At 34.3% G+C, this 23,003-nt stretch overlaps 3 protein-coding genes and 1 pseudogene across 4 annotated transcripts; 2 read left to right on the top strand and 2 right to left on the bottom strand.

Moving 5' to 3' along the window:
- Positions 1–5,053: 5,053 nt before the first annotated feature.
- Positions 5,054–8,775, top strand: LOC149388032 (transcription factor ABORTED MICROSPORES-like). The gene is made up of 8 exons (XM_089622344.1): positions 5,054–5,154; positions 5,241–5,441; positions 5,552–5,630; positions 5,714–5,782; positions 5,867–6,394; positions 7,160–7,435; positions 7,534–7,710; positions 8,701–8,775. Exons 1-8 carry the CDS (start codon positions 5,054–5,056, stop codon positions 8,773–8,775), a joined length of 1,506 nt encoding a protein of 501 aa, XP_089478470.1.
- Positions 8,776–12,781: 4,006 nt separating this feature from the next.
- Positions 12,782–15,299, bottom strand: LOC149388033 (blue copper protein 1b-like). Its single transcript, XM_089622345.1, has 5 exons — positions 15,287–15,299; positions 15,035–15,135; positions 13,545–13,595; positions 13,256–13,364; positions 12,782–13,161 (listed from the first exon to the last, which is right to left on the bottom strand). Exons 1-5 carry the CDS (start codon positions 15,297–15,299, stop codon positions 12,782–12,784), a joined length of 654 nt encoding a protein of 217 aa, XP_089478471.1.
- A 3,201-nt stretch (positions 15,300–18,500) lies between these two features.
- Positions 18,501–20,691, bottom strand: LOC149388034 (uncharacterized). The gene is made up of 6 exons (XM_089622346.1): positions 20,658–20,691; positions 20,354–20,573; positions 19,962–20,254; positions 19,018–19,787; positions 18,657–18,926; positions 18,501–18,551 (listed from the first exon to the last, which is right to left on the bottom strand). The coding sequence occupies exons 1-6, from the start codon at positions 20,689–20,691 to the stop codon at positions 18,501–18,503; spliced, it is 1,638 nt and encodes a 545-aa protein (XP_089478472.1).
- A 710-nt stretch (positions 20,692–21,401) lies between these two features.
- LOC149388035 (chloroplast envelope quinone oxidoreductase homolog pseudogene) lies at positions 21,402–22,578 on the top strand (annotated as a pseudogene). Its single transcript, XR_016300636.1, has 3 exons — positions 21,402–21,488; positions 21,596–21,628; positions 21,830–22,578. The product of XR_016300636.1 is annotated as a chloroplast envelope quinone oxidoreductase homolog pseudogene (transcript).
- Positions 22,579–23,003: the final 425 nt, after the last annotated feature.

Raw genomic sequence — 23,003 nt, forward strand, 5'->3', positions numbered from 1 at the left:
AGTCTAAGCCTCCACTTGGCTTAAGAAAGAGCACGGGCCATGCTCATCCATAGGCTTGAGCTTTTTATACAAATTTTTAAAGCTCGGACTCAAGCCCGAACATCATCACCAAGAACCATAGTCTTAGTCCCAAGTTGGGCCTTATGTTACTCCTCGATCCCAACCCCCCATAAAAGAGCATGGGCCATGCTTCAATCTGGGCCTCCACTTGGCTTGAGAAAGAGTACGGGCCATGCTCATCCCCATGCCTGAGTTTTTATTGAATAAATTTTTTAAAGCTCGGACTCAAACCCGAACCTCATCCCCAAGAACCATAGTCTTAGTCCCAAGTTGGGCCTTATTATTGGGAAGTCACATGTTGGTATCAAACACAAACAATCGGTCCAATACCGATTGTTGAGAAGTCACAAGTTGGTATCAAACATGAACAATAACTCTGATACCAATTGTTGGGAAGTTACAAATTGGTATTAAACACGAAAAATTGTTCTGATACCGATTGATGGGAATATAGGTTTGGTATCGGACACGAACGATCGCTCTGATGCCATTTGATGGGTAAATTACTTCCCTGACGTTAATTACCATTCCCATGTATTGAACACGAACAATCGTTTCAGTATTTCTTATAGGGTAATCAATCTCTTAACCTTTGGAATATGGTTACTAGTGTTGAATAGAAGAAGATGCGGACAATCGCTAATATTCAACGTAAACAATAATTACTAGGATACTCAAAATTATTCAACAACATATCAAATATTTAGACAAGCGTAATCAAGATAAACCATAAGACCATTTAATTATACATACATTTCGGCTCAGTTATAGATCTTCCACGCTCCTAGCTTTGGATCTCCTTGCTTTTGGAATTCTTCTGCGGCTCCTTGCTCTTTGGGTCTTTGAATCTCCAAGATTTCGGACTCCTCGGCGACTCATTTCTCTTTGGATATTTCGGTTCATCAATTGCTCGTTTATTGATCGAAACTAGAGTCTTTTAAGATATGTAATCTCCGGAAGAACAGAGACCAAGGTGTGGGTCAACTCTTTTCTCACTTATTATTCCAGCGAGGTGTCAGAATAATTATTTCTTTCTTTGGGAAGTGGTATGAACGAATTTTCCAACTTTGGGAGAGAGGAAAAAAACATCCAGACCAGAGGGAGAGGGGTTGCTGAATTTGTAGTGTGGAATAAGGCTTAGTTGGGCGATTTTTGCACTACCCAACCCCTTATTTATAGCTTTCCAGCTTACCATAGAATATGCAATTTCCTGATTTACTTTTATCTTATTCAAATTAGTGTGAGATGATTATTTTATAAATAGAACAAATAAAATATACTATAGATAGTTTAATAAATAAAATCACTTTAGAATATATTAATCACGTAACTGGATCTAAAATCACATATGCGGAACACAAGTGAAATGTTGATCACTTGGGGAAAGCATTGTACACATTTGATATGTGTATCATTTAAGCACCGTTACGACACACTAATCAAGGTCGCTATAATGATCATAGTGAGATCTGGTCTAAATTCTGAAGTGATCACGGACTTCTAGGTTGTATTACTGAGTTCTTTGACTCATTCGGTAATGCCTACTTGTAGATGCCTAAATACGTATGTCTCGGGAATTCAAATATGATCCGAGCGGAAAATGATTCACAAATACGAATCCAGCATTCTTGAAAGAAGGTCAATGTTCACTCATCTAAGAGTTGATTCCATAACCAATTGACTACGCGCATTTTCGTAGTAAGTACATATAAAAAAAAATCTTTTGTTGGCGAAGTAACGATACTTAGGGCTCATATATATCGAGAAATGTATAAGCATAAATATATGTAACTGAACTCCTCTTATGGTATTGTTTTTATTCTGGTTGCCTTATATTAGATCTGTTGAATGATTTTAAGTATCCTGATAATTATTGTTTACACTAAAGATTAGCGATCGTTCGCATTTTCTTCTATTCCGCATTTCTAAACATATTGTAGGGTTAAGATATTGGTACCCAATAAGAAGTATTGAAACGATCGTATGAGAACCGTAATTAACTCCTAGTGGAAGTAATTTACCCAACAATCGGTATTGGAGCGATTGTATGTATCTAATACCATAACTTGTACTTCACCAACAGTTGGTATTAGAGCGATTGTTTGTATTTAATATCAACGTGTTTTTCCATCAATTGGTATTAGAGCTAGAGTTAGATTCTCCCAATTTACCATTTGACTCAAGAATCATGATTTTCGATTTACAACCTTTATCAAAATATAAGAGATATGTTTGATCATTCAAAGCTAAAATTATTCAAGAACATGTTCGTAATTATCAAAATAAAGTTAGATTCATTGGTTCGATGAAATATGGACTATGTTCATAATATTCTATATGGGAATATTTTATTTACTTTGATCAGTTATAAATTAAAAAAAATTATTGGATTTGTTTTATGATTGAAAATCCTACTTTATAAGGATAGCAAATAAATTTGTTCTGATTTGTTGTGAATCCTCTTTTTAAAGAACTCTTGTTTTTTTAAATAAAAGATTTTGTGTTCTGAAATAAAATATTTGAATTTTTAAAGGTTTATAAAAGATTCAAAGTCTATATTCATTGTCATAACTAAATACTCTTTCTTAGGTTATAGCCATATTTAAGGTTTTATTTTGTTTATTTCCGGATTTCTTTTTAGAGAAATTAATATTGAAAAATCGGTATTTATGGAAAGTGGGTATTTCAAGAATTTTTATGTCATCAAACTTTTTTAAGCTTAAAAGTGTTTTTCTTAATGGAAAAAGAGTTTAAGGCCCACACTTAAAAGAGTCCGTATCGAAGCGGACTCTGTTGCAGAAGCTGAACTCAAGGCTGTCCAGATGGCCTTGCTCTTGGCTAGATTCCGAAACATCAGGCGTTTGGAGATAGAGGGTGATAACAAAATCGTCATGGACAGCTTGGCGGGATCGAAAGACAGCCCTTTTTAGTCTGTTATTCCTTTGTTTAATTCAGCTTTAGAATTAGCAAAAGAGTTTGTTGATGTTAAGTTCTTGTGGTGTAGTAGGACATTAAATGGAGTTGCATAGCCTTTGTAAATGGGTTGTGAATTTTGAAGTTTTTGGGTTTTGTGAGTCAGGGGAGGTTCCGCCCCCTGTGCGGAACGCTTTGACGTTTGATCTTGTTGAATGAATTCCCCCCCCCCCCCCCCCCCCCGGCTCTTCTTACGAATGAGCTGAGAGTTCCTGGGGGTGGTCTGTTTCAAAAAAAAAAAAAAAGTAATAGGGGATTTTTCACATAAAAAATAAAAATAAAAAAAGAACAATCATCACGTTTAAAAAGAGGTCAATTTATAATTTTGACTACAGAAAAAATAAATAACGGTATTATATATATGTAGTAGTACCATTAGACAATATCATCGTTTATGACTTATTGTTCTAAAAAAATTAATTTTGTTATATGTTGGTTAGCTAGCAAGGTTATTTGCACGTATGATAATTATTAAATCAGCGTTTGCCTTTTCACGTGCAGAAAAATCACTAACAATACGGATCCATGTATAACATATAGATGTATAAGGAATGTACACATATGTTGCAAGATTGTTGTTTAATATTTGATTATACTAAAAATAGTGCTTTGGAACAGATATAGTTTTTTTTTTTTTTTTTTTTTTCCAAAGAAAGTGTATCGTCAATTAATTAACTAGACTAATAACAGACTATACTATACCTAACTAAAAGAAGAGACTTTAATGTGTATATTGTTTCCCAAATGCGAAACAAAGCTTGAGAGAGTAGTTGGAAAATGAAACAAAATATTAAGCCAAAATGTACATTAAAAAACTTCAGCGAAAGCAAAGGTAGTTAGGGTTTTGTAGGCAATAAGTTGGGTCATGCAGATATCACCCTCTCATCATTACCAACTAAAAATATTTTTTTTTTATTTTCTTATGTATATATTTATTTCTCTCTCTTATCTTCTCGTCTCTCAAGTATACTCTCTAACAGAAAAAGTAAAAGGAGGAGAATAAAGTTTTGTTACATAAAAGGAAATTTATTCTCAAAAGGGGGAAATTTTTTCAATTTAGGATGAATAACGTAGCACCATTTCAGACTTGTTCATAAGCATAAAATCAAAGAGTTAGATTTAGGAAAAACGTGACATGCGACATATATAAAGTAGTTGGAAAAACTTAATACCAATTCGTCTATATATAGTCGGGGTTAAAGTTATAAATTTCAAGCCTTGAATATAATATATATGTTTCCTTCTGTGAACTTTTCTTACGCGGTTTTTTTTTTTTTTTTTTTTTTCCGTTTCGGGTTCAAGAGTTCGAGAGTAGTTGAGACATGAAATATATAAAATTAATCCCCAAGCGAGTGAAAAACTTAAAGGTAGTTAAAGTATAACGCCACACTTTTAGGTCATGCAATATGGTCCTGCTATCACTTTCTGATTTTAATTATTTTTTAAATGATAATTTGTATACCCTTGAATACTTAATTGACAAAGGATAGAGGGTGTTATTTATATTTAATTCGTTAATAAAATCAGTCTTTCATGCCATGCTTATAGTTCACCTACCAATATCATATGGCAATTTAAGAGGTTAATGTATATTATGATTTCTTTTTAATTTGTTTGTTTCTCTATTTTCTGATTTTCGCTTTGTACTTTTGGTTTTGAAAGTGGGGTCTACAATACATAGAGTGATTCGAAGATTTATCATTCTTGTATGTACACACAAACACACACCGTAGGCACATATATATATATTATATATACATACATACACATATATATATATGTATATACATACGCATATATATACTCATTTACATATATATATATGGAGGTCTTCCTTTGTATTTTCTGCTGCCTATATATTCTGCTTGTTATTCCAACCTGCCTATGCTTTTATTACTTGCTTCCTTCAACCAAAAGAGATAGCATAGTTTTTCATTACCAAAAAAAAAAAAAATGCGTATATAATTAGGGTTAGCTAGTGGTAGATAATATTCTCATTGATTTATTTATTGCAGGTGATATGTACATGCATATGCAAAACATGATGGAAAGTCTTAGACCTCTCGTGGGATCAAAAGGGTGGGACTTTTGTGTCCTATGGAAATTAAGTGAAGACCAAAGGTTATATATAAATCAATCAAGTAGAGAAATATATATGATTAAAATGTTATATTTGTGACATTATTGATGGCGTCTTATTGTTACAGATTTGTTGAGTGGATGAATTGTTGTTGTGGTGGGGCTGAAACCTCACAAGAAGCGAATAATAACAATAATTGTGGAGATGAAGAACTTCTTTTCCCAGTTTCGTCACTCATTCCATGCAGAGACACCATGTTTCAACACCCAAGAACCAACTCTTGTGACCTTCTTTTCCAATTGCCAACTTCCATGCCTTTGGACTCTGGGTATGTATTTACTATAAATTCATTTCACTTATTAAGTACCATTATTAGCATGCAGATAATGATTTTGTATCATAACTTGACTTTTTCTTTTTTCCTCTCCAAATGAACAGAATTTATGCACAGACGTTGATATCAAACCAGCCCAGTTGGCTAAACTCTTCTAGTGTCACAGGCTCCCATTTTCTTGAGGTTACTTCTATCTAGTAAATAATTAATTATAACGATATTTATTGTAGATAAAGGAATTTACTAACTTAATAGTAATATTGCAGGAATGTAGTGGGACCAGGGTTTTGATTCCAATGGCAGGAGGGTTGGTTGAGCTTTTCGTTAACAAGCAAGTATGTTCACAGTCAGTCACACACATTCGTGAATATGAATTACATGTTTCAAACTAATTAATACATATTTATTTTATTTCACAGATACCAGAAGACCCAAACGTGATTGATTTCGTAACGTCGCAATGCAACATATCACCGCCACTACTCGATCATCATCAAAACGACGCAACGACGGCAAGCTTCATCATCGACATGAACGATCAAATAATCCAATCGTCGAGAGCGTTCGTCATGAACGACGAGTCGGACAAAATAGTGGACCCCACAACAGAGACAGCGACAGCAGAGAAGCCACCGGTGTCGCCGGCGACGGCGTTCGAGGGGCTGAACCTGTCGCCGTACGACATCCCAGTGCAGTTCGGGGCGAGAAACGAGGCGTCGTTTTTGGAGGCGGAGGACAAGGGAGCGAAGAGAGGGCAAGAACGGTCGAACTCGATGTCGGATTGCAGCGACGAGGAAGACAACGAAGGGAATAAGCAGCACGGAAGCAGAAAGTCGTCGTCGGGGAAAGGGCCGCAGAGCAAAAACCTTGTCGCTGAAAGGAAGCGCAGAAAGAAGCTCAACGAGAGGCTCTACACTCTTAGGTCTTTAGTTCCGAATATTTCCAAGGTAATTAAACCAACTTCATCTCATTGTTTTTATCACTATTTTCACTATATATGTACTTGCCATTAACATAGAAAATAATTACTCCTAAATATTTTATAAAACTCGGATTTAGAAATTTACTTGTTTTATGACTATTTTCACTAAATGTTAAAAAAAATAGCTCGATTTTTATTTATTCGTTGTTGAGGGCTTTGAAAAAATAATCTGAAAATCATAAATCAGACCAAAATGATTGTTACTAATCTAGTCCCCCCTTTTTTTTTTAATCTTAAATTCGTTCTTAATAAACAGTCCAGTTCATATTGCTATATTGAAACTGATGTATAGGTCGGATTGCGGACTTGTTCCGAGACTTCATTTTGTCAATAATTTTTTGTTTAACTTTAGTGCATTTGAACTTAATATTTGGTGCTGAATATATCGAGTTTGAGTTAAATATATTAATTTTCAGCATGTTTTTTTTTTCATCACAACTAATGATAATTTATTTAATTTAGATGTTTTTTAGTTAAACTATTAAAATAAAAATTATCGTGTCTTAAACGGTTAAAGCTAGAACAAACGGTCAAAATGGATTTATTGCTCCATAATTTTGTTTTCTTATTGGGGTGGTCTCAATTTATCCAAACCATTTAAAACGATCCGGTCGTCCCATTTGATACCACATAGATGTGCTCATATTTCGTAACTTAAAGAATCTTAATTGTTATTTAAACTTGGATCATCCGTACACATTGTTTATATTTTTTTTTTGTTGACGAATAGTTGGATAGGGCTTCGATTCTTCGTGACGCAATAGAGTACGTGAAGGACTTGAAAAGACAAGAAAAAGAGCTTCAAGATGAGCTCGAGGAACATTCCGTGATCGACGGAGCAAACGGAAAAAGAAACAATCCCAAGTCTGAGATTTTGAATTTTGGGGCCGATTCCGAGTCCCCTAACATTTATTCCTTTGAAGCATCGGGTAACAATGAGATAACCGCATCGAAACAAAACCTCGACTCTGATACCACTGCGAATGACAAGGCGCCACAAATGGAGGTAGAGTTTGGTAGTAAATAAATATATAAATTCTAAAGGCAATACTCAATTATGTTTACTAAATACTTTTTTGTTTATTTAATATGATTTATATATAGCCCCAAGTTGAAGTGGCTCAAATAGATGGGAATGAGTTCTATGTGAAGGTGTTTTGTGAGCACAAGCCCGGGAGATTCGTGAGGCTACTGGAGGCTCTGAACTCTTTGGGACTAGAAGTCACTAATGCCAATGTCACCACCTTCAGAAACCTTGTGTCTAACGTTCTCAAAGTCGAGGTATGTTCCTTTGGTTAACTCTTATTTCTTGTGAAACAAGTTATTATTATTATTATTGCTTTGGTTTTTAATTTGTCAAGTTATGAGTTTTGACGTAGACATGGTAGTTTATAATTAGATATCTTGTTTTAAGCCGTGTTTGAGTTTTTGTGTGTGTGTGTGTGTGTGTGAGAGAGAGAGAGAGAGAGAGAGAGAGAGAGAGAGAGATTTATTATTATTATTATTGCTTTGGTTTTTAATTTGTCAAGTTATGAGTTTTGACGTAGACATGGTAGTTTATAATTAGATATCTTGTTTTAAGCCGTGTTTGAGTTTTTGTGTGTGAGAGAGAGAGAGAGAGAGAGAGAGAGAGAGAGAGAGAGAGAGAGAGAGAGAGAGAGAGAGAGAGAGAGATGATTCTCTTTTATTATTAATATGACATTTGTAGTTATTTGGTAGAGGGTAAAAAGAAAAAGGGTGAAGGTTTTGGAGGTATTATGAAATTATAGGACTCAGCATTTTTAATTCTTCCAATTTTAAAAGAAAAAATATTGTTTTGTGCAAATATACTTCTAAATAATTCATAGATCTATCATTTTTCTCTCATCTATATCAAACACAACTAAAAAATATTTAATCATTTCTTTTCTTTTTTATTCCTTTCTCTTTCTTTTACAAGAAGCCATCCATTCACATAACATTTTAGTGGTCATAATGACTTAACTTCTGTACTATGGTTTCATTAAATAAGTAATAATACTTATTAGAAAAAAGCGAGTGACCAGATTGATATGTAACTTAGTTTGCTATTGATAGCAAAGTAATCAAATAACCTTCAAAATCTTTAAAATAGTCTTATTTTTACCTATCATCAGTGAAATCATAAAACGTGGTTATTTGCTTTTTTTTTTTTTTTTGTAAAATGTAACAACTAGTTATCAATATCTTACTTATTATAATGGGATATGAAATCAATTTCATTTGTTTTTATTCTTGTTTCTTGGGTGGCAGAAGAAGGATAGTAAGATGGTAGTCCAAGCTGATAACTTGAGGGATATCTTGTTGGAGTTCACAAGGAATCCATGAAGACGATTGTGTGTGTGAAATCCCAATTTTTTTTTAGCTTAACTAAAAAGCTAAATTTTTTGTGTTCGAGTTACGTTAGTTTTTTTTTAATAAAGTAGTAGTAAACGATTTATTTATGTGGTAGTTTTTGAAGTTGTATTTTTTTTATGTGTACTTTAGAGTGTTTTTGAATTTTACGATATTTTTTAGATTACAAAATATGGATATAATATATATAAGTTATATATTATAAATAAGTTATGTGTATATATACATATTTTATACATATATGTTATAAGAAATTAAAGTAAACGTATGATATATTATATATATATTACTTTATATTATATAACATAATATATATATAACTCATTTTTAACGTTTGTATATATATATATATATATATATATATATATAAATAATGTTACCTATATATGATAAGCGTGTGTTTTTTTTTAAGATAAGTATATATATGATCAGCGTTATATATAAGTATAATAATAATTAATAATTAATATATTAAGAAAATAAGTAGGATTAGGGTTTGGGCTTTTAGGTTTAGGCTTTTAGGGTTTTTTTTAAATCCTATTTAAACATCCCTCCTCTTTTTTTTAACGCTTCTTCTCTGCTCTCTCTCTCTCTCATTCCTCTTTGGTTTGAAAAATTCGTAGCTCCTAATAGGTATGCTTTCTTTTCTCTCTGATTCGGATTCCCTGAAAACGTTTTCTTAAAACGCTTGTGCTGGTTTCAAAAAAATTGTTTTTGCGTTGATTTGTTTTGGAAACGTTAGTTTTAAGTGTCTTCTATCTAAATCTGCAATCGAAAAATATTTTTATGAAATACAAAATATTTTCCGATTATTGTCAAATCGGCGCACAGACCTGAGACCTATTCCCGATTTTCAGACTTTAAACGCTTACTTTGGATTCAACAAATTTGGTTTTGCGTTGATTCTTTTTGGAAACTTTAGGTTTAAATGTCTTCTATCTAAACCTTTAATCGAAAAATATTTTTATAAAATACTGAATATTTTCTGATTATTTTCAAAACGGTGCGCAGACAGTTTTTGACAAAAACTTCAAAGTTAGATCTTAGCACTTCTTTTATTTTTAATAAATAGTTAAAATATTATTTTGGCCGTGATGCCTTTACAAAAAGTGCTCAAAATTATATTTTATACGCACTTGAATTTTTACAAAAGTTTTTCCAGAGTTTCAGTTTTTTTAGTAATTTCACGTCGGATCTCGTTTCTGAAAATTTCCAGAAACTAAGTCATGTATTAAATCCTTTTCTTACCTGATAAGTAATAGTCAACCTTTTCCGTTTAGGTTCCGAGTCATTAAGAGCATCCTTTTCCATCGACGGTCTTCGATCGTAATTCCGATATCCAGGTGAGAATAATCTCACTGCAACACGGATTAGTTAAAAAAATATATATATATATATATATATATAATACGTATTATGTGATATGAAGTATTTATGTATGTGTGAATTGTTGTGTGTGCGTGTTTGTTCGGAATGTGCTTGTTATGATATGATATGACGATATGTGAGTTTATGTTATTATCTTATGCTGTGTGTTAGAATATCTATAACACGTCTTATGTTTCTAGCTATGTTATCATGTATGTTTTTATCTTATGTCGCTCATGCTTTTAACGTAATAAACACGATTAATAAGTTAAGTAAGCAAGAGAGTCGTACCGCCTCGAATTACGGAGGTACCTAGAGGAATTTCTCGAGCCGAACTACGGGCTCACCTAGAGAGTTCCTCATATGTTTATGTATGTGACGGTACGTACTATGGGAGGTCGCAGCCCCATGGTTCGTTACCAAAGTGTACACTGAAATCGGTACGGCTACTCTAGGGGACCCCCGAACTAAAATACGATAGACTTTTTATAGGGTATCTCATGTCACGGTTAAAATTTAAAGTACTAATAACCGGTTCATGCATTTTTTGTTTTATTGCTTATGTTTTGTGAGTTATAGTTATTCTCACTGAGCGTTAGCTCACTCTATGTATTTACGTCCGTGTTGTAGGTAAACAACATATGAACAAGTGAGGACGGTGGATCAGCGGCGGCGATAGCGAGAGGGTTGGGTTATGGTTGCCGTTTTCGAAAATAAAAGACTTCTGCTTTGGTTTCAGTTTTTCAATAATCCAAACCCAAGATTTATTTGTTCATGGTTTAAGTTATGTTTTTCAATTTCCTTAAGGGTTACGACTTTATTTATGGTATTTATTTTACGATGGTATCGTATTGGTTTTATATTTCCATTATGCAACTTAGACTTTTTGGTTGTTTTCGTTCATCAAGTTTTAAATGAAATTTTTTTTTTTTTGTTATGAGTTTTCAAACTTGATATTTTAAGTATGTTAAAAAAAAAAAAAAATTTACCCCAAATTTTCTTAAGTTTTAAAAAGTAAGATAAGTAAGACGGTCCGAAAAGTCGGGTCGTCACAGTGTGACATGTCTAAACCCCCTGAAAATGGAAATGGAAGTCTCCTTGACTATCAACAACACCTTCATCACCAACAAACCTACTGATTATTTATTTATTTATAATTTCACATCATTGATGTTTCTCTCTAATTATTCAGTACACCTTAACTAATATCTGTTGACAATCATTATTCTATTAGTTTGTTTATCGGTCTTAATTTTCTTTAATTAGTTATTGATATGTATATGCTGGTAAGACGTCATTTTAGGCTTTACTGGTGCGAAATGACTTACTAGCCTTCTTTCTGAGAAGAAATTACACATATACCTCTAACTTTCAAATATTCGATAAATATCTTATTTTTAAATTTAAGATGATATTGCCTTATTTTAAATGAAACTGTAAACGGAAAATTAAATGAAACTATAACATTGAGAAAAAAAAAAAGTCATATAAAACTAGGCTTTTGATTGGTAGGGATGATAGAAAATTGAATGGATGGAGTAACAAGGAGGGAAGAGAAAGAAAAAGAAAATTGTGAATTATAAATTTTTAAAAAGTTGATTGGTATAATGTGATGAAAGATTAGAATCCATTCATTTGTTTGTTTGGTATAAACTAAAATAGAGAGGAATGGTTGATATTTTGTGTACTTAAATTACTAAATTGCTATTATTTTTGCAATAATAATTATAGTATTAAATTATATATATGTAATTGCCATTATTTTGTATTATTTACTTTCATTTTTTTGTTTCCGTCTTTCTCGATCTTTCTCAATTGAGAGAGATAGTTTTTTTGTGGGTGCCACGGAAAGCTAACCATTCTCAATCCTTTCATTTTGTTTTCCCTCCTCACTACCAAACAACACAATAAATTTATTTTCATAGTAAAATCCCTTCATATTAATCAATCCTTCCACTTTCCAAATAAGAATGAGAAGTGATCTATTGTTAGCTTATGTAATTTGCACTCTCTTTCAGATGACAAATGAGACAGTTAAGGTTACGGATCTAGAGAGAGCGGCTTCGGTGGGGGCATAAGGTTAATTTAAGTATAATCAATTTATCATTTTATTATCTTTAAAATTATATATGAAAAAATTATGTAGGCGATTAACAGTTTCATTAAACTACAATTTGATATATATATATATATATATATGTGTGTGTGTGTCATGATCACACGCGTTATCGTGTCATATATAATTCAATTTCGCCATCTGATTTAAAAAAAATAATAAATTTAATATCACCATAACATATATTTATATATATATATATATATATATGTGTGTCATGATCACACGCATTACCGTGTCATATATAATTCAATTTCGCCATCTGATTTAAAAAAAATAATAATAATAAAAATATCACCATAGCATTCTACAGCCAATCTAGTGAGTTACAAAAAATTCTTATGGTCATAAAAGTATTTTACATCTTCTTGATAGCCATTTAACACAAACCAATGTACTGCTCTTTTTTTCCCTATCCACCAACGGATATAGCTACCAATAGTTAAAAATAGACCGACAGTTAAAAAAAATTTACTTTAAACCATTATATTTTCTTTACAGCGGTAGTGAAATTTGAGCAAACAGAAAAGCGAAAAAGGTTACAAACAAAACCCAATTTCCCAAGCCTTTGCTCAACAAGCAATCACTGGAGTTCCGGGCCACCGTAACCTGTGGTGGTGCGCCAGATGGCGAACCGTTCGGTACAATATCTTCCGTGGAATTACGAGATCGCCCCACTTCGATCCCGAACCTCATTCCTCCGAGGCAATGACTAACGATGCCGCATATGAACCAATATTTCCTTGCCTCAGTCAACTCGATTCTGTCGTTCCCGGTCGTGTGCATCGACAAAACTACCCCGCTCGAGTCGCACGATCTGTACGTGCTTTCGCCTACCTCGAACACGTTGTGTTGCCCTTCAACATACTTGAAAACTATACACACACCCCAAAAAATAAAATAAAAAACTTTGTAACACATGATTTTGCTATGTCTAAATGGATTTTCAAGTGTGAAAAAGGATTATACCTAGAACATCACCAACAGTGAAATTGTAGCTTTGTGACCAAGATAGATAATATCCCTGGCTGTCCCATTCATCTTCATCGCCAACAACAAACTCTTCAGATCTTACACACTTCACAAGCAAAGTTGTGTAGATTACTATGGTTAATGATAAGAAACTTAAGGTGTTGAGGGGATTTCTTTCTCTCATGACTTTCTTTTGATATATCTTGGAGGTTTTGTGGCGAGACCTTAATTTGATTTTGAAGTGATTGTGAAAAAAGCGATGGCTTATATATAAAAGGTACACTACTTGATTGTGGTTGATTGTTCCTATGACTTGTTCCTGCAACTTGATGAAAGCCTGCAAAATTGTTTAGTAATAATGATAAGATTAATATACAAATAATTTAGATCAGAAAATTGCGTGTTGTACTTGTACCAAAATTGAAGAAAGAAAGAAAGAAGAACTGGGTCTCGCCCAAAAAAGTAAGAAATTGAGATCTAGTGAAAAACAATTTGATACTACCTATATTATTTTAATATTCGTTGGATCATTCTGGTCCAGTTACACACTTTTGTTCTTGTTTTTTTTTTTTTTTTTTTTTTTAATTTTAGTTTTACTTTCTGTTTTGTTTTTGTTTGTTTTAAAAAAAATATATATATTGTGAATGAAGTGTAAGTTACCATTGTTTTTTTTTTTTTTTTGACAATTTCAAAGGCAATATGAATATAGCGTTTCTTTCTTGATATGTTCAATAAAACTGCGCAAGTTTATCGTAAAGATTCGTTTAAATTCTTTTGAATTTGTTTTCAAATTCATATAGTACATATGGCACATTCACTATTTTATTCTTCGTTATTCATTTAATTGAAAGATTTTTTTTTTCTTCTGATGAAGTATAAAAATTATATATCTTTATTGTTTACAAATTACGACTCGGTTATAAATTCTACTATACATAACGTGTGTGGAAAAGAATCAGTCATTTCCAAAACGCACTTTTTATATAAGAAATTACCCACTTGAAATTGACCCGTCACAATACATAAGAAAATGAAAAGAAAAAAACGATACAAAATTAAATGATAATGATGGGACTTCCTAACATTATACATGTGGCTCAATCCCCACTGCAGCATTTCAAAAAAAAAAAATATGATGGGACTTCCTAACATTATACATGTGGCTCTTAATGGCATGAAGCAGAAAGCAATTATAATAGAGTTATGCTATTTGGCACAACTCACAAGTGGGAACGATCCGCTCGTGAGTTGACACGTGGCAGTTAGTGGCCACGTGTCAACTCAGGGGTGGATCGTTCCCACTCGTGAGTTATGCCAAAAATCGTTTCCCATTATAATAACCTCAATTGGGTCGGGGCATCCGTTGACTGCCTAGCCCGACCTTTCATTTTACATTTTAGTCCTTATTTAAAAAAACACTACATTTTAATCCTTTAAAAATGTATTTATTTTAATTATTAATTTTTATGTACGGAAATGGAAATTTCCACTATTGGAATGGAAATTTCCGTACCATTCTGTGGATACTAGAATGTAACCCTGTAAATTGGGTCAATTCTCTAAGGCCCGATTTATATCATGGGTCTCGATTGATGAGTAAAATCTAACCAAGCCCAACCCGCTCGGATTAGGGTTACACCTCAGAACCAGCCCACAGCATCCACCCCGTCAGCTCGGAAGAATCGGTCTCCAAGCTGACCACCTCGCGAGTCCGGAAGAAGCGGTCTCCAAGCTGACCACCTCGCGAGTCCGGGAGAAGCGGTCTTCATATTGAACCTTCGAAAGAACAGGCCAAACCACTCCGCATGCAGCATCGCAGAACGCTCCAGACCGACCACGTGTCCACCAGATCGACGGAAGAAGAGCAACGACCTCACCTATAAATAAAGGATAAAGCAGATCTCGCAGGGGCACTGGACATTTTTTATCTTCAATATTCTGTATTTACAAAATATACTCTGTTGTTTTGTACTCGATTGTGATCAGTAATAAAAGAAGTTATTTTCCCAGTTTATTTTCCATTATTACCTTCGTTATTCATCGTGATTCCTCCGAAATTCAATTCTAATTACGACGAATCCTTGAGATCCACATCATATAAATAGAACGATATATTCAAGGGGAGTGTAGCAAAATAGCCACTTTGAAACTATAGATTTTGTTTCTAGCCCATGTTTCATAATTTTTAGGCAAATAGCCAACATGCTTAAGTGGCAATAATTACTAGACTAAATTACCCTTTTAAATATTCAAATGGAAAATAAAAACTACAACATATTAAACATATTTAATTACGGGAAAAAAAACGCAACTTGAAAATGGTAACAGGCGAAAATATTTGAAACAAAATATTTGAAACAAAAAAACATTGACTACGCGCGTGTTATATGTTACACGTAGGCCTAAATCCTCTAACAAATCTTAGTAAAATATTTCTCACAGATATCATTAATAACATGCGCGAAAATCTAGACCGGCTTCACCTCTTCACCTGGATTCAACGCGATATTTTAGTGAGCTCAAAACAGTTTGACTCATACACGCTAAATAACCAGATTGAGATCATACCAGTTTAAGTCTTCTCCGCCATAACCAAAAATTTCGAAGCTCGAAACACAGTCGAAAGTCCACCGAAATCATTCAGGTAATACATGCAGAGGAAGAAGAAAACGATTACAAGCTGTTTTGGTTGAAATGGGTTTCAATAATTTCCAAAAATTTCTGTTTTCTAATCAAATAAAATTAGGGATTTTGTAATAAAAATGGGTTTCGACTGCTGGTTATTTGAAATGTTTTGTTTATTTTCAAAAATTTCCGATATTTGGTTATGTCCAAGAACTCCTGTTTTAGCATCAACGATTGATATCAGAATAAGTTCTGAAAAATGGATTCGGATTTTTCCCAACTGATTTGAATATTATCAGTTATTTCCAATAATTTCTGTTATTTAAATCAAAGAATATTAGGGATTTTGTAATAAAAATGGATTTCGACGGCTGTTTATTTGAAATGTTTAGTTTATTTTCTAAAATTTCCGATATTTGATTATTTCCAAGAACTCCTGTTTTACATCAACTATTGATATCATAATAAGTTCTGAGAAATGGATCCGGTTTTTTCCCAACTGATTTGAATATTATCAATTATTTCCAAAAATTTATGTTATTTAAATCAAAGAAAATTAGGGATTTTGTAATAAAAATGGGTTTCGGCGGCTGGTTATTTGAAATGTTTAGTTTATTTTAAAAAAATTCCGATATTTGGTTATTTCCAAGAACTCCTGTTTTACATCAACGATTGATATCAGAATAAGTTCTGAAAAATGGATTCGGGTTTTTCCCAAATGATTTGAATATTAACAATTATTTCCAAAATTTTCTGTTTTTGTAATCAATGCATTATGTCTTCGTATTTGAATGCCTTTTTTTTTTTATCAGATATCACTAAAAGGAGAAGATGGTGACAAAGAAAGTTCCAGGTTCAAAAGGGAAAAATGTTTTGCCTGAGGTAAATAAATTTCTTGAATGACTTTGAAAAAATTTATTGTCCCAGGATCAATAATTAACAATTATTTCCTAAATTTTCAGAAAGGTGATTGGGTTGTGAAAGAATCGAATTGGAATAAGGCACAAAAAATTGTCAAACATAGCAATTTCAGTATCTTCGATAAAATACATAGCGGGTTGACGAATGAGAGGCAGGAAATGCTATTCAATAATGGAGCGTTTGGACATTTCTCGGAAATTGAAGGAATAGAATTTCCAAAGAAATTAATGCACTTACTTGTTCTTCATCAACTAGAGAGCAAGAACTCTCATGAACTATGGTTCAGCATTGGAGGGAATCAATTGATTTTCACGTTAAACGATTTCGCTCTCATGTCAGGTATGTAATTTGAAGTATAGTCATTGTGTTAATAATTGGAAATAAGTGTTAATTATTAAAGAAAAACAAAACTATGGTTAATTATTAAGAAAAACATAACTAACTTTTTGGATGTCAAACTTTTCAAGGATGAATATGTTAATAATGCGGACATGACCGGTGATGTAGCACCCACACAACAACCGGCCAAACGTACTCGGGTCAGCAAAAGACAACTCAAACAACATGTAAGATATATTATTCTGTATTATTTTTTTAAAAATAATTACCGTAAATTTTTATATTATAATATTCTGTTTGTAAATATGAATATAAACAGGAATTGTCCCCGATATTAGGAAACCTTGACAAATCATATAGTCCGATCCAATTAACGAGACTCAACGATGATGTGATGTTTTTGATAGAAAACATCGGAGACTTTGATGATAATGATCCTATTGATCAAACGCAGGTGGATGAAGAAAGTGAGCCCGAAGTTCCTTTGGTGAGGAAGAGAAAACAGCGAACAGGAAGCACAACTGCCATTCCAACTGTAACTGAACGGCCTCGAAGGGAAATCAAGAAATCAGCTGCAACAAAGACGCCATACGTCACATCTCCGAAGAAGAGAAAAAAAACTGGTGGTGAACAAGGAGACAACCCATCGAAGAAACCGACGAAAGGTGAACCCAGTAGCCAGCCCGATCAGCCCAGCCATCCCGATCATACCAGCCCTCCCGATCATTCCAGCCAGCCCAGCTTTTCCCTAGGCATATGAATATTTATGCAAACAACATTATTTAGTTATTTGGTAGAATGGATTTATGCTTTTGGTCTCCCGGTTAAATTTATTTTGGAACTTGGTTTACATTCTATGATATTTGTTTCTTTCCATGTTATAACATGATTTTATTTCATGATGAACATCTTCGGTGAATGCTTTGAAACATATTTCATTTTATTATCAGTTTAATACCAGTGCTACTGTTTGTAAATAAAAAACAGATTACGTGTTACAGTTTGGAAATAGTTGACAATAAACGGAAATGAATATCTAGAAAAATTGGGGGAAATAATTAATTACACATATCACTTGAATATAATTTCATCCTAAGAACAATCTTAAATTTTGGACGAGTTATTATAACTTTTTTAATGAATATAGCATCTGCATAAATGATAATGACAAAAATAGGAAAATGCTAACTTAGCATCTGCATAAATGAAAATGACAAATATAGGAAAATGCTAACATAGAAACTTGCTTTGCTGCTAAAAGTTAAAAAAAAAAAAGTCAAAATGTGTACAACCCAAAATACTTCATAAAAATAGTAAAAATTAAAAGTGCAAACAGGGGAAAAACATTGATCATTAATCATTTGAAGACTTGCATCCCCTCTTGTTGTGGCCCTGGTTTCCACATTTGCTGCAACGTTGACGGTATGGGTGAAATAACTCAGACTTTGATCGATACCTCTTCATTTTTGGCCTTCCAGCTTGTCTTTTGTAAACTGGTGGATTAATTAATTACATGAGCATCTTCAGGCAAATCCCACTCGCCTAAGTCTTCAATAGGGACAATATCTTGAGCGTAGATGGCAGCATAATTTTGACTAGTGTAATATGACGGAACAAAATCAAATGGTTTCAACTTCCTACGGTATAACGCCGCAGCCACATGCGAACAAGGAAAATCATCCAATTGCCAAACGCGACATGTACATGTCTTTTCAGCAATGTCGACAATTCGGTGAACGGCACCATCAATAACCTCAAGCTGTTGGTCATTGATGATTTTAACCTAAAAAACAAAATAATAAAGCAAATGATTAATATACGATAATTAACACTAATTTCCACATATTAACAATAATTTTTGTCGTGAAACATACCTCCATCGTCCGAGCATCATCTTCAGAGTTAAACAGAATACCAAAAGCATGCTCAGTAAGACCAGATAGCATTCGTGGAATAAGTTCTCTCTTCTCATTAAACCACCTTTGCAGCAAACTCCGATAACTCAAAACCAAACAAGCAACTGGCCAGCCACGCGCTTCGTTCATCACAGAATTCAAGCATTCGGAAATATTTGTCGTCATTACATTATACCTCTTTCCCATAAACTGACTCCGCGACCACAATTCAGGCTTCGCATCCAGTAAGTATTGTTTCATGCTAGGCTTAGACTCGGTCATCTTTGCAAGCCAATAGTCAAAATCTTTTTTAGTATATGCCTTTGCACAATTGTAAAAAAGAGGCCCATAATAAGCTTTTCCAAACTTTGCCTTCACATTCGCCCAAAGATGTTGCATACACACTGCATAATTAGCCTTAGGAAAAACGGCATGGATAGCTTTTGGAATAGATGTATTCCGATCTGAGACAATAACCAAACCATCTCTAACACCATAAACTACCCTGAGATGAGTCATGAACCAATGCCAAGATTTGTCGTTTTCCGAATCAACAATACTAAAAGCCAAGGGGAAAAGATGATTATCACCATCTTGAGCCGTGGCCAATAGTAATGTCCCGTGTGATTTACCTTTGAAAAAAGTCCCGTCCACCGAAATGACAGGACGGCAAAACTTCCAACCATGCATAGAAGCCCTCATTGCCAGGAAAAAATATTGGAAATTTCCATGTGCATCAGTTTCTGTGACTGTGTAAGTACTTGCCAACACAGATAATAAACGTTAATTATTGGAAATAATTTCGTAAGGACAATAAATGGAAATAGTTGTAAATACATAACCTGTTCTTCTTAGCATAAAAAAACTGCTACATGTATAGAAAAAAAAAAACAAACAGGAAACTATCAAAGATACAAAATTACCTGGATTCTTCTCTTTTATCATATCGCCTACAATGGGGAGATAAGTATATGATTTATCATAATCACCGCGAATATCTTGCAAAACCTTGGAACGAGCCATCCAAGCTTTATAATAGCTAATCTCAACTTTGAAACGCAAACGCATGATCTCCACAACTGCTTTTGGTGTATATTTGTCAGCCATTGAGCTTCGGAAATCATTGTTAACAACTTTGCTAATCAATGAAGATGACACTTGTTTATGACGATGTATAAGGTTCTTTCCAAAGCAATTATGATCTTTGTTGAAAGACCTAATCACCCAAAATTTGGAAACAGAACATACACTAGCATTCAATTTCCACGAGCAATCAGAATTCAAACAAACAATACAATATCGCGTCTTGCTAGACCTTTTCACCCGGAATTCGAAATTGTTTCTCAACGCAATAATAGTCAACGCTGAAATCATTGTTTCTTTACTCATAAAAATGTTATTGACATCAACTTCAACATTCATCGGGCAATTTTTCAATTGCGTCTCGTCAAAAACAGTTCCACCATCTGGAAACTTTTCATCAACCAAGCTCATAGAATCACATTTTTCCAAAGACTGACGTTCAAAAATCTTAACTGTTAAATAAAACAAATTAACAATGAGATTCGGACCAGATCTAAACAAGTTAACGTTTTAAAAAAAAAGACACGATAACATACCGGAATCCACCAACGACCAAGACGCAGAATCCATCGGAAACAAATGGTTTCTTCCAGCCGCTATTTTTTTTTCTTCTGCTATATAGAACCAGCTGGAACAAAAAAAACCAGCCGCTATTTTTTTTTCTTCTGCTATATAGAACCAGCTGGAACAAAAAAAAACGTGAGAATGCTTGTGTTTCAAAAATTCAAACGTACCAATATTTGAAATATAACTGCTTCCTTAATAATAGCAACAAGTCAGTGTGTTTAAAAAAAAATATCACGCAGTGAAAAAAAAACGCATAAACGCATATTAGGTGGCAAGAAAAAGATTAACCCACGTTAACCCACTCACGCTAAAAAAAAAAACCAACTCCTACGGAAAAAAGCCAAACGTGTCACACGCAATGAAAAAAAAACAAACGCAATGAAAAAAAAAACACTCATAAACCTCATTAACACACGTATACAAAAATAGAATAAAAACTAAACAAACGGACTTAAAAATATATGAGGATAAAAAAGTAAAACAATTATTGCCACCTAATATGGTTGACTATTTCCCTAAAAAACTCCAAACATAGGCTAGAACCCAAACCAAACGTTTCAAGTGGCCTAGTTGCTTATAAAACTCTATATTCAATATAATATATATAATATAGTGATTGTTGAGGAACAGATTTCGACATCAACACATTCCCAATGGAATTCTGGTCAACACTGGAAGTAATAATTCCTTCCAGTCAAAACCGGAATTCTCTCTCTCTCTGGTTTATGGCAGCCATGACTGGCAAGCTCATGCACGCTGTTCAATACGACGGCTACGGCGGTGGAGCTTCAGGCTTGAAGGTAATTTTGATTTGCGATGTTGATCAATTGCTCTTCTAAATGTATAATTAGACCGATTGATTTGTGTACTGAGTCGATCGTTTGTGTAATTGTGAATTTATCTTTAGCATGTGGAAGTTCCTGTTCCGGCGCCTAATCATGTTGTCCATGCATAAGCATACCCACCCCTATCGAGAAATGGGATTAAATCACGTGGAACTTTCTTTAAAAAAAACGTAGTTCATTTTTTTTAATATATTGAAGACGTGGTCGATGGATAAAAAATCATTACACGCCCAATTGAAAACATATATAACATTTTCTAAAAATATAAAATCATTTAACTTCTATTAGTGTGTCAGAATGGGGGCGGATTTGCAGAGTTCGTGGTTGCCAGCGAGAGGCTGACGGCCGCTCTGCCACCGGAAGTCTCGGCGGCCGAAGCCGCCAGCTTGCCCGTGGCCGCCCTGACAGCCCTCCAATGCCTCACCCAAGCCACCGGAATCACTCTCGATGGGACCGGCGAGCAGAAGAACGTCCTCGTCACCGCGGCCTCCGGCGGGGTCGGCCACTATGCGGTCCAGCTGGCGAAGCTTGGGAACGTCCACGTCACCGCCACGTGCGGGGCCCGCAACGCCGAGTTCGTCCGAGGCCTGGGAGCCGACGAGGTCCTCGACTACAAGACCCCCGAGGGGCAAGCCCTGAAGAGCCCGTCGGGGAAGAAGTACGACGCTGTGGTCCACTGCGCCTCGGGAATCCCGTGGTCGGTTTTCGAGCCGAACCTAGGGAAGAATGGGATTGTCATTGACCTCTCTCCCGGGCCCACCGCGCTGCTGACTTCGGCCCTGAAGAAGCTGACTTTCTCGGCGAAGCGGTTGGTCCCGCTCCTGATGAGCCCCAAGGCCGAGAACTTGGAGTTCCTCGTGGGTTTGATCAAGGGAGGGAAGCTTAAGACGGTGATCGACTCGAGGTACCCGCTGGCCAAAGCTGAGGAGGCTTGGGCGAAGAGCATCGACGGTCATGCCACTGGGAAGATCGTTGTAGAGAATTAGTCCTTGTTGGTTTTTTGGGGAGTTGGTTGTGTAATAATGCAGGTCCAAAAAAAAAACTTTTTGTTTGGTTCATATCACTATTTTTAGACATTATCATCTGTTAATACAAAAAAAAAAAAAAAAAAAAAAAGATGTTCAGAAAGATTAACCAATTCTCTTTTTTTATTTTTTATTTTTTATTTTTCTTTTATTGATGATTGACTTCATAAGTGGATATAACCACAAGTGACTACGGCAAAGTAGGTTTTAAGACCTTTTTAGTCGCTAAGGAAAACTTCTAATAGAGCGGAGTTAGTGAACACACAATAAGGAAGTCGTGTTCAATTCTCATCGGCAGCGAATGACCTTAAAAATATATATGAAAGAAAGAAAATCAAGTAGGATTAAAATAGATAGGGGTCCATTATCTCATATCTACCAATGAAGATGATTTATCGCGTTGAGGGTGCAACCTTTGTCGAGATGGTCCATGGAAGGATACGAA

The sequence above is a fragment of the Urtica dioica genome, chromosome 8, assembly GCF_054948205.1.
Source record: "Urtica dioica subsp. dioica isolate 48M chromosome 8, U.dioica_male_clone48M_v1_H2, whole genome shotgun sequence".
NCBI classification, from domain to species: Eukaryota; Viridiplantae; Streptophyta; class Magnoliopsida; order Rosales; family Urticaceae; genus Urtica; species Urtica dioica.

Bases quoted from the DNA above. Each gene is read 5' to 3' on its own strand.
- LOC149388034 (XM_089622346.1), bottom strand. From the start codon at position 20,691: ATGGATTCTGCGTCTTGGTCGTTGGTGGATTCCG. The intron at 20,255-20,353 runs GTCTAGCAAGAC...TTGGGTGATTAG, and splicing joins TTCGAATTCCGGGTGAAAAG to GTCTTTCAACAAAGATCATA. The intron at 18,927-19,017 runs GTATGTTTCACG...TTTGTTTTTTAG, and splicing joins ATGATGCTCGGACGATGGAG to GTTAAAATCATCAATGACCA.
- LOC149388033 (XM_089622345.1), bottom strand. The intron at 13,596-15,034 runs GTTCAATATGAA...ACAATTTTGCAG, and splicing joins TTTGGCCTGTTCTTTCGAAG to GCTTTCATCAAGTTGCAGGA. The intron at 13,162-13,255 runs GTATAATCCTTT...GTGTGTGTATAG, and splicing joins CACTGTTGGTGATGTTCTAG to TTTTCAAGTATGTTGAAGGG.
- LOC149388032 (XM_089622344.1), top strand. From the start codon at position 5,054: ATGTACATGCATATGCAAAACATGATGGAAAGTCTTAGACCTCTCGTG. The intron at 5,442-5,551 runs GTATGTATTTAC...CCAAATGAACAG, and splicing joins TCCATGCCTTTGGACTCTGG to AATTTATGCACAGACGTTGA. The intron at 5,631-5,713 runs GTTACTTCTATC...GTAATATTGCAG, and splicing joins CAGGCTCCCATTTTCTTGAG to GAATGTAGTGGGACCAGGGT.